Here is an 11,978-nt window from a genome sequence, read left to right as displayed (position 1 = left end):
TTTTCTTTGCAAGAAATGCTAAGTATCTACCCGGTTTGTCGCCATATTCATATAACCTTTGTTTTGCAAATAATATTTCCCTCTTAGCCGTTTGAGTAAGCATAGTGTTTAGAGCTGTCCTAAGAGCTGTAATCCTTTGCAATTTAATAATAGAAGGTCTATCAGTGTATGCAGTTTCAGCCGCTTTTAAGCGGGCTTCAAGCAGACGCTGTTGTTCTCCCTTCAATTTCTTCTGGGTCGCTGAGTGGGAGATGATCAAACCTCGCATGTAAGCTTTGATGGTCTCCCACATCATTGACGGGTTGCAATGTAAGACCTTAATGTAAGACACTTCAAGCAGACGCTGTTGTTCTCCCTTCAATTTCTTCTGGGTCGCTGAGTGGGAGATGATCAAACCTCGCATGTAAGCTTTGATGGTCTCCCACATCATTGACGGGTTGCAATGTAAGACCTTAATGTAAGACAGTGGAGCAGACCAGCAGCTAAAGCTCAACTTAAATGATACACCAGGTTTTGGTTCCAATGCTGCTGTCTGATATTGATTCTAAGAATGGAAGAATCTGGAGTAGAATTGGCTTGTATTTGTGTGCACAGTGAGATGCACCAACCAGAGGCATGGGTTACGGTAACTGACCCAATAACTGATTCAGATCATTTCACCCACTCTGCACCCAGTTAATCCTGCATTTTGCTTTTGTTTTTTAGGCTCCTAGTTTGGTTGGATGATCAATTAAGAAGATGCCAGAGTTGTATGAGTTTCTTCTGAACCGATTGGCATTGTAGTATCCTTTAGTATGACCTTAATGAGGAGACAAGTGTTGTGCACTTTCATTCCTGTTCTTTCTTTCACGTGTGGGATTCACTGGAGCTGTAAACACGCTGTGTAATCCTCTGGATTTAAGGCTTCCAAATTCTGGAGTAATTGTTAACAGGTTAAGTTATATCCTTACAATTCTGTGTGCCCTTTGATATTTCTGATATTCAACATTACTCAAGCAGCAATGGATAGTTCCTACATAATTGGTTGGTAGAGTCATCGGTTTTCTAGTCGAATGTAAGCTTGCATAGTGAGCAATGACCTCTCAAAAATTGGCAAAAGATCCCATGCTCTCCACAAGTGGATCTCTTAGACAGTTTCCTTAACTCTATCCTTCAGTCACAATCTGCAGTATGATTTACAGGATGATAAGGAACCTGAGCTCCTCTTCTACAACCTGAAGGATGAAGTTGTTCAGGTCAGTTTTTGCTTCGATTTGGTTTGTTATGCAAATCTTTAAAAGAAAGGATTCAGACTTACCTACTCAATACTTTGAGTCTTTCTTGTGTCTAATGACCTGTTCAGTCAGACAGCAGCACACAGAACAAACAAGTATGGATTAAGAAACAAGGGTGTACTAAACATGCTACACTAAACCAGGAGAGGGGAAGACATGCAGACATGCAAACGTTCGCGTGAGAAAAGAAAAACAAAGGAAGTCTGCAAAGAAAAGGATGAATAATACAGATGGGGAAAGAGATGGACAGAGCACTGAGAAATATGCACAAAGGATGCTGCTCAATAAATGCTTTCGCTCATTATCGCTAAGAAAGAAAAGGGAGCAGGAACTGCAGCTGAATGGTTTGTCATTGATACACTGACCTGTGTCAGGACAGGTCTTGCAGTGAGTAATTAGAGTCAGCACTTAACAAAGAATGATTTAACAGAGGCTAACAAATTCTCAGTTGATCTCAGAAGTAGGCTAGGGATCTGATCTTTGGTTTTCTAGTGATACAATAAAAAACCATTTCTCATGTTTATGTCAGTCAGTTGACTAATGCAAGAGCATCCACACCTGACCCTTGTTGCGCAGAGTGTCTCTCATCCCATGTAAAAATAAAAGATTATTGTGCAGCATTTCACTCTGCTGATGGCCTCAGACCACAAGCTAACAGTTACAAATAATAGTATCTTCCAGCACAGAGGGAGGCCAATTGGCCCATTGTACATGTGTCATCACTTTGAAAGAGCTCTCTAATTAATCTTGCTCTCCTACTCTTTACCCATTGCATTGCAATCCAATTCCTTGTTTGAAAGGTACTACTGAATCTGCTTTGACCATTCTTTCAAGCAGTGCATTTCGGATCATAATGACTCACTAGACCATATTTATCCCCGTATTGTTTTTGATTCATTTGCCAATACGTCCTCTAGCTATTGACTGACCTGGAAATGGAAACAGTTTCTATCAAAACCCCTCATGTGTTTGAACACTTTTATTAAATCCCCTCTTAACCTATTCTGCAATCCCAACTTCTCTAGGAAATGACAATTAGTGATCAGTTGATTTTTTCTTTTACTTTCTCCATGTAATTTTATCAAAAGTAGTTGCTAGCAGTTGAAGATAATTATTCCAACTGATGTCTTATAGAGATGTCTTTCCACTGAGCTCCTTCTGCTCTCCTTCCTCCAGCGTTACCTGGTAAGGGATATGACGGCCGACCAGCTTTCAGCTCTCCTTGAATCATTGGGATTCTACAAAAAGTCAGCGAAGGGAGAAGAAGTCCCAAAGGAATTCCAGCATTTTCCACTAAAAGCTCCACGAGATGAGTTGTAAGTCAGTGAATGTCATGCACAGTGGTGACTGCACATTCAGTGTGGAGATGACTTCCAAAATGCACGGATGATGTTCGAGTCTAAAAGGCAGTCAACAGTCAGGGCTCGAGCTGAATGTCTGCTTCTTGGTGTGGGAAATGCTTCGAGAATAAAAAAAACAAGCACTCATCCTTAACCTTTGCAATCTGTTCTATTTTGGCTTTGCATGAAGAATCATTCAATGCAAAGAAATGCTCCCTTTACAATTTTCATGAAGTACACCCAGGTCAAACATAGCACAGGTCAGATACATAGTGTCGATCACTTGATGCTGCCCTATTAATGGGAGAATATTTCCTTAGCTTACTAATGCAAGAAAAGTCATACTTTTTTCCTGAACAGAATGATTTAACAATTCACTGGCATGATGCATTTGGGAAATCGTCATGGTATGTTTTAATTGATTGAGAATATCATTTCCCACGATCATCTCCATCTTCAGGTTTCCTTTCAAGCCATTCATGATGAAATGGAATGACATCACTGTTCCTACACTGTCACCAGGTCAAAATCTTGGAATGATCTTCCTAACAGCACTACACCCTCAGTGTTGCAATGATTCACAAAGGCTGCTCACCAGCCACCTTCTCCAGGATATTTAGAGATGGACATTGACTCCCACATATTGAGTGAGTATAAATGGAGGCCAAGACGCAGCAGGATAGAGCTTCCTCTTGCTAGTTGACCCACTCCACCTCCGAGCTAATTTCTCAAGTCAGCACTCATTAGTGACAGACAGTGAAGTAGAACATGCCTGATGCAACAATAACAACTTGCATTCATAGATATTTTTATTCAATCTGTTCAGAGACAGTACCATATTCCTCTGGAGCAGGTGGGCTTAAATGCAGTCTCCAGATCCAGAGGTAGTGACATTACCACAGCACCCCATGAACCCTACAGGTTGCATTTATAAACTGTTTTCAACATGATAAACCTCCATGGTGCCCCACATTAGTGACCATCCAGCATTCCGATAGGAAACGGAGTGATGAGGGTGGAAAAGCAATTCTGTTCTTTTACACTTCATGAGCATTGTTCCACCAGCTGGAAGGGTAACCTTTTTCTGCCATCCCTGTGGGTGTGATCCCCTGCTAATCCACGGAGAATGTGAAGGGGGTATAAACCCTTCCACCCCCCCTGCAGTGTTCTGAGAAATTGAGCGTTGCTGGGTGCAAAGGGGAGGAGTAATCAGCCTTGGAGAGAGTTGCAGTTTCAAGGCTCTGTATAGTGCAGCACCTCAAGCCTTTCTATTGGTCTGTACACCTCTCGTAAATATTCAGATGTTGGTGAAGAGACCACCAGCTTCAACAGCTCCTCATTAAACAGAGTGGCTGATCAGTTCATCTCAATGGAGATATCCAGTGACAGGGGCATCAATAATGGGTGTCACAAGCAGAAACATTCCACATAGCAGAGTCTTGTCACTCAACAGCTCTTTCTACCATCTATTCTTTTTGGTAATCACAAAATGATTTGACTGCAGCGGGATGCAGGCCAAAACCCTCATGTCCCTGTTTGGAAGCTTGACATTCAATATATCTTGGGAAACCTGGAAAGTGCTGATGAAGAGATGCCAATTTTCTAGTCTATTAAAATGAAACATTCTGAATTTACCAAGCTGAGAGAGCAAAACAAATACCCTTAAGGGAAACAACAGAGATAATGCAACCAAATGTGATGACGATAGACCTCGGGTTAAGATCTGACAAAATACTATGGCCGTAGCAAGATCTGAGGCAGAATCGGGTGGAATGTCCAGTAAGGTCTTTGTCAACGTCGGGAACAATTTGTTTCATCTTTTATTACTTGCTGAGTAGCAAGCTACGTTCCCTGTTAGACAGTGAAGAGTTGCCAATTAAGAATCATGGAATCCTACAGCTTGGAAGCAGGACATTCAGCCCATTAGATCCACACTGGCCCTCTGAAATGCTGCCAACCAAATCCATCCCCCTACCCTATCCCTATTACCCTGCATTTCCCATGACTAACCCACCTAGCTTGCATATCCCTGAACACTATGGGCAATTTCTCATGACCTATCCACCTAACCTGAGGGAGAAAACTGGAGCACCTTGAGGAAATGCACGCAGATTTGGGGAGAATATAGAAAATTGACACCTGAAGGTGGAATCGAACCCAGGTCCCTGACACTTGTTGAAGTAGCACTGCTAACCACTGTGCCACCCAATTAGGGAGCGATTTTTTGTTAAGCACTTTATTAATGTCAGAAGTTCCCCTATTAATATTCAGTTTCTTATCTGAATTCTTGTTGAGAGTATGGTGCTGGAAAAGCACAGCAGGGCAGGCAGCATCTGAGGAGCAGGAGAATTGACATTTCGAGCAAAAGCCTTTCATCAGGAATGAGGCTGTGAGCTGAGGGTGTGGTGAGATAAATGGGAGTTGGGGGGGTGGTGGGAGGGTGGGGGCCTGGGGGGGTTGATGGGGGGAGGTCATTGATGTTGTGGGGTTGGAAGGTCCTGAGGTGGAAGATGAGGCATTTTTCTCCCAGGCATTGGGTGGTTAGGGAGTGGCGATGGAGGAGGCCCAGGACTAGCATGTCCTTGGTGGACTGGGAGGGGGCATTGGAGTGTTCAGCCACAGGGTTGTGGGCTTGGTTGGTGTCCCAGAGATATTCTCTGAAGCGTTCTGCAGGAGCAACAGATACAGTAAATGACATGTGTGGAAATGCAGGTGAAACTCTGATGGACATGGAAGGCTCCTTTGGGGCCTTGGATGGAGGTAAAGGGCGTGGTGTGGGTGTAGATTTTGCAATTCCTTAGGTGGCAGGGGAAGGTGCCAGCAGGAGAGGGTGGATTGATGGAGGAGCGAACCTAACAAGGGAGTCGCGGGGGAATGGTCTTTATGGAAAGCGAATAGGGGTGAGGAGGGAAATATTCTCTAATGGTAGGGTCCGTTCATAGGTGGCAGAAATGGTGGAGGATGATGCAATGTATATGGAGATTGGTGGGGTGAAACGTGAGGACGAGGGTGGCTCTGTCTTTGTTGCGGTTAGATGGGTGGAGTTCGAGGGCAGAGGTGCAGGAAGTGAATGAGATGCGCTGGAAGGCGTCATTGACCATGTGGGAGGGGAAATTGCATTCTTTAAAGAAGGAGGCCATCTGGTGTGTTCTGTGGTAGAACTGGTCCTCCTGGGAGCAGATGCAGTGGAGGTGGAGGAATTGGAAATAAGAGATAGCGTTTTTACAGGAGGCAGGGTGGGACGTAGCTGTGGGTTGGTTTGTAGAAAATGTCAGTGTTGTGTCAGTCACCATTGATGGAGATGGAGAGGTCCAGGAAGGGGAAGAAGGTGTCTGAGATGGTCGAGGTGAATTTAATGTCAGGTTGGAATTTGTTGGTGAAGTTGATGAACTGTTCAACCTCTCGTGGAAGCACGAGGTGATGCTGATAGAGTCATCGATGTAGCAGAGAAAAAAGTGGGGAATGGTGCTGGTGTAACTGCAGAAGATGGACTGTTCCTTGTAACTAACAAAGAGACAGGCAGAGCTGGGCCCATGCAGGTGCCGATGGCTACCCCTTTCATCTGGAAGAAGTGGGAGGATTCAAAGGAGAAATTATTAAGGGTGAGGACCAGTTCAGCCAAATGAATGAGAGTGTCAGTGGAAGGTTACTGGTGGGGATGCTGGGAGAAAAAGGTACGTGAATTCTTAACATGGAAGTCAGAGCTGGTACCTGGTGACCTTAGATCGCTGCTCTCTGTGGTCGGGCTGCACATTATTAAACATCAATCAGTATCTCAGGGCACAATCCATGGGCATCAGCCACACAATGCCCCTTTCCATTTACATTAGCAACTAACATTGGACAACCCTGTTGTCACCAGTCCAACTAGGAGAAAGTGAGGACTGCAGATGCTGGAGTACCAGAGTTGAAAAATGTGGTGCTGGAAAAACACAGCAGGCCAGGCAGCATCCGAGGAGCAGGAGAATCGACGTTTCGGGCATAAGCCCTTCTTCAGGAAGGGCTTCCTGAAGAAGGGCTTATGCCCGAAACGTCAATTCTCCTGCTCCTCGGATACTGCCTGGCTTGCTGTGTTTTTCCAGTATCACATTTTTCAACTCTGTCACCAGTCCAATCCAGCTATATGCTGCTTCAGAAGCAGAGACGTTCAGTGCAAGATGCAGTGGCCACTTGCATTGAAAAGCTGCTGCTTTGCATGTGAGGAAAAGAACCCAGGGCAGGAATTGGAGCAGGGTGCATGTCAGGATTGGCCATCGTCTTTCTCCGTGCTTGCTTACCTTCATGCTCACAGCATCCTTGCCTGGCTATACCTGGCACACAACATGGCAGCTTGCCTTGCTGCACAGCAATGTTCCATTGGGGAAGGGGATTTGGAAGTTGAGTGCACCTCTGTATGGCTCTGTGCTAGGTCAATCTCGCACCTACACCACATGCCAGCAGCTAATGCAGCAAACACACTGCATGTATACAGCAAGCCGTCAGCTATGTTGCATGGTTTCAGGGCAGGAGTCTTTAGCACAGTCCGTAGAGGTACCCATCAATCAAGGGGCCCTAACACAGTGAGTCAAAGGCATCCTCAGATACCGGCCCCAGACACTGTAGAAAGCCGTTGACACAGAATTTAAACCATGGAACATCCTGTGTGACCATGAAGTCAGACATCACACTGATGCAATCACATTCAGGGCCAATCAGAGGGATAAACAAACATTTGTAGAAAACCAAGAAACTTACACAAACATGAGAACTCATTTACATTGCAATGTCTCCAAAATATCCTCAACAGATTTCCTTTTCCCTCTCTCTGCCACAATACCCTAATGTAGTCTCTAGTTTCATTGAGCAGGAGCCTGGCCTCCAATAGTCCTCCATCTGCCAGTGACCTGGGTACTTTTACCTTGGCCAGCTGTGGAGCTGTCACACTGGGGTAGTCACTGCATTGTGCTCCCACACTCTCTAAACTTAATGTTCCCATCGAGGTGTCAGTATCTGAGCTGGTAGGGAGGGTACAGAAGGCTGCCTTGCTGATGCTTCCCCTGAGGCCTCAGTACTCTCATCCTCAGAGACTGAGGAGGTGGCTTTGGGAGGAACCAGCTATTCATCCATGATGGTGGTGGAGATATTGACAGCATCTGTTAGACACAAGAGAAACGGTCAAGATTAATGGTTAGAAGTGGGTGTAATGAGTGAGAATGACAGTGGTATTACTGTGAGAGGTTACAGGACCTGGATGGAGCAGCATTCCCACAGAAATGGTTCCGGTCTTTTTCTGTAAGGGAGCTTGTAGGGGCTGAGAAGATGGGAACCCCTCCATCCATCCAGGCCTTTCTGCCCCACTGTCGGCTGTATTCTCTGGGGAATGAGAGAAAGAGAGGGATTGAGTGAGATGAAACTGGATGGCATGGTTTTTAGTGCTGATAGAGGTTGTGGTAAGGCAGTGAAGTGTTTAGGGTGAGTGAGTAGGCAGTGAGGAGATCATGAGGATTAGCAGTATGGGAGTTTGTGAAGTAACAAGATTGGTTAAGGGAAGGTGCTGAAGACAATAGTTAGAGTGGTAGAACTTGAGCCTTGGCAAAAGATGGGTGCAGCAGCAACAACAGAGTGAGTGTGAGGTAGCAGACTGAACACTGGGGCATTTACAGTAATAAATCTCACCAAGCCCCACGGTAAGAATTCCTTAAATGAGTCGATTTGCACTTTGCCGAGAAATTGTAATTTTCTGCCCCCTCTTCCAAATATAATGCCTTCATTTGACTACATCTGAGGTACTGTGTATACACTTGGTCTCCTCATTAAACAAGGCAAATAATTATACTAGACCCTGTTCAGAGAAGGTTCATTGGAATAATTCCTGAGATTAAGGGTTCATTTTATGCGAAAATGTTGAGCAGGTTCAGCCTATTCCTGTTGGAGTTTAGAAGAATGAAAGATGATCATATTAAAAGAAACAAGGTCCTGAGGGGATTTGATGGGGTGAATGCTGAGAGGATGTTCCCACGCTGTGGAGGCATCTAGAACCATGAGACTGAGTTTAAAAACCAGGGCTCTCCCAGTTCAGGCTGAAATGAGGAGAATTCTTTTTCTCTCAACGGGTCATTAGTTTGTGGAATAGTCTTCTCCTGAAAGCAGCAGTGGGAGGCTCATTGAATACACTCTAGGCTGAGTTAGATGGATGGCGTATCGATAGGGAGTTGCAGAGTATGGGAGGAGACAGGAAAGTACAGTTGAGGCCTCGATCAGATTGGCTGTAGTCTCATTCCAATGGCAGAGCAGGCCTGAGGGGCCAAATGGCCTTCTCCTGCTCCCAATTCTTCTGCTGTTGTGTACTGTGTTGTAAAAGAATCTGGTTTCTCAATATCGTCACCTGACCCCACCATCTGAAATGGGCTGTAGCAGAATGAACATATTGGAGACCTGTCCCGTGTTCAACTAAAGGAGTTCCTGTAAATCGGTCGAAGGAGATCTCAAAGAAAGGAAAAGAGAGCCTGCTCCTTCATCAATAAAGGAATCACCGTGCGTAGGAGCTGGCCTCTGTTTGTGTGTGCACATTCACCATTAACAGACTTTTCACTTTGGTTCTGGTGAAGTGTTTACGTGATCTAAGTACAACAATATACTGGAGCCTCCTGATGCTAAATATTAGTGAAGAGTTAAATTGCTGGCCGTAAAGTCATACAGCAGCTGCTGTATTTTAATTATTATTTTCCCTTCTTTATTCAACCTGTTAAAACTGTAAGAATTTCAATGACCATTTTAATTATCTAGCAACAATTTCAGACATGTACCTATGTTAAATTTGTAGTCGTGAGTACAAATAGACCTATCCCCTTAAGATAACAGCCTTTTATGCGAGTCAATTTGTTCTCTCATAATTTATGGTTTCAAAGCACTATAAGTTGGATGTTTTAACCATGATAGAAACTTGTACAAGTGAAATGGCATTCAGCTATTCACATCTCAAGCAGACAATATTGGTGGATATGTTTTAGCAAACAGGAGGTCGGAACAAAGTTTCAGCTTCTAACTGTTCTTCACCCATAGCCTGTATCCAGCACAAAGAAGGCAGTAAACAGGCCATGGTATTTTGCACTGTGTTACATCATTACACTTTCATTTTAACCTCATATGATTTCTATCATTATAAAGGCAGGTCTTTGTTGCCCATTCACAATATGAAATGGTTACAGTGAACAGTATGAACAATTAGAAATAACACATAGAAGCGTTTCAATGCGGTATTGTTGGATGTGATGTCTTTCAGTTTGGTGACATGGTTTAGCTTACGTGCTGTGACTCATAGATGCCACCAAGATCCTGACCAGGACAACCAACCAGTCTTTAGCTGAAACAGTTCCCTGTCATAATAATCAATAGGCCATGTGGTGTGGAATTCTGTTCTGTCCTCAAACCTTCACACTTGTTAGACTCAGGGCATCATCTGGCCAGCTACTTCCTCATCTTTTGCTGTAGAAACTCTCAAAAATATTTGATTAGATTCCCTACAGTATGGAAACAGGCCCTTTGGCACACCAAGTTCACACTGACCCTCCAAAGAGTAACCCACCTAGACCCATACCCTTACATTTACTCCAAAGTGGCAACTTAGTATGGCCAATTCACCAAACCTGCACACCTTTGGATTGTGGGAGGAAACCCATGCTGACACAGGGAGAATGTGCAAACTCCACACAGACAGTCACCCAAGGCAGGAATTGAATCCAGGTCCTTGCACTGTGAGGCAGCAGTGCTAACCACTGAGCCACCATGAAGCAGCAGTTATTGCAAAACATTCCACTCTGCTGGAGGATTACAAAAGCAACCTGAACTTAACCAAAAGGTTGAAGATCTTGTCCATAGGTTGGGTGCAGGAACTCCTCAACATTAATGGAACAATTCAAGTGCACCCATCATTCCTAATCAATCTAGCTCAGTGTGATAGATCAAATCCCTTATCGGAGCTGACTGTAAGATTTGTATATGAAGTAAAATTGGGATAACCTGAAACCAATAACAAAGTAAGGCCCGAACCATTTGCTCACTATGGAAGCTTGACCTTGAAACAGAGTGTATTAAAACTGTCCTTTGGGATAATGGCTATCCTGACTAGGTCATTGCTCACCATGCAAGATGCATACTCATGAATGGTCACCACTCTCAGACTTGAAAAGTGTCCAGTCTATCTTGAATTACCTTAGAAAGATAAGGGAGAGAAAAACAATTGACAAATAAGTTATACTGGCCTTCACTCTATTATTACGAAGGAGCAACATGGATAATATTTTCCACCAACGGGATTCTGAAATTAAGCCAAAAGTAAGTTTTGTGTACCACACAAATGAGTAATGTGGTGTGTGAATTTCTGGTCCAATGCCAGATATGTAGCTGTATATTCAATGATTGGATGCTCATATCTAACAGCACATCCATTTAACTATTTGCAATTGGCAGACTACCACAGTGTCAACTGCACTTAACCAGTCCTGTGCTTGTCGAACTCAGAACATCATGTCCAACATAAGGTGTAATGCTGCAATTGGACAACTCTTGCTGAACAACCCAAATATGCCAAGAAACACATTTACAGTCAATTTAAGATAATCAATTAGGCTTAAAATGTAACTCACTCATACTAGAAGCTGCATATTTCATAAGCAGGTATCTATCCTCTGCAGGTAAAATGAACAAGTCAAAGTATTACACCTTTTCTCAAATTAAATAAAAGCATGAGGGACAATATTTTCCAGGTGAATTCTCTATGGCAAAGCAGTACTTTCTCATGCAGTGTAAATTGTTACTCCCTCTGAAATTTACATTCTTGCATCAGTCCTGATAAGTGCAAGAAAAAATCTTTGACAGTATGTCTTTTTTTTTTCATGATTTGGAGATGCTGGTGTTGTACAGGGGCGTACGAAGTTAAAACTCACACAACACCAGGTTATAGTCCAACAGGTTTAATTTGAAGCACTAGCTTTTGGATTGCCGCTCCATCAGACTGTTGTAGAGTACACAATTGGAAGACACAGAATTTATAGCAAAAGTTTACAGTGTGATGTAGATGAAATTATACATTGGAAAATACCTTGATTGTTCATTAAGTCTCTCATCTGTTAGAATGACCATGTTAGTTTCACTTCTTTCATATGTAAATCACAAAACCTTCTTTAAAAGTTACATTCTCAGGTTAACTGTAACAATTGGTGTCAGCGCAGATAAGATGTTGAGACGTTGAAGGTGTTAGCCCCCTGTGTTCCCTGTCTGTGCCATAATGTTTAGACTGATTCTAATCTAAAAAGTGAGTTAACAGAGTCTTACATAGATTCATGCAGTTTTTGAGCAAAGTACAATGTAACTCTGCAAGTACAAA

At 43.5% G+C, this 11,978-nt stretch overlaps 1 protein-coding gene across 1 annotated transcript in view; it reads left to right on the top strand.

Moving 5' to 3' along the window:
• selenoe (selenoprotein e) overlaps positions 1-2,746 on the top strand; it is a 25,534-nt gene extending 22,788 nt beyond the window's left edge. The window contains exons 2-4 of the mRNA XM_043715304.1: positions 706-782; positions 1,157-1,235; positions 2,451-2,746. Of these exons, the coding sequence (XP_043571239.1) occupies positions 739-782; positions 1,157-1,235; positions 2,451-2,594 (267 nt within the window). The 5' untranslated portion in view covers positions 706-738 and the 3' untranslated portion in view covers positions 2,595-2,746. The remainder of the gene's footprint in view (positions 1-705; positions 783-1,156; positions 1,236-2,450) is intronic.
• Positions 2,747-11,978: the final 9,232 nt, after the last annotated feature.

This window comes from Chiloscyllium plagiosum, chromosome 25, assembly GCF_004010195.1.
Source record: "Chiloscyllium plagiosum isolate BGI_BamShark_2017 chromosome 25, ASM401019v2, whole genome shotgun sequence".
Lineage (NCBI taxonomy): Eukaryota > Metazoa > Chordata > Chondrichthyes > Orectolobiformes > Hemiscylliidae > Chiloscyllium > Chiloscyllium plagiosum.
The sequence above is the reverse complement of the archived record's forward strand: the minus strand, read 5'-3'. Positions and strand labels throughout refer to the sequence as shown.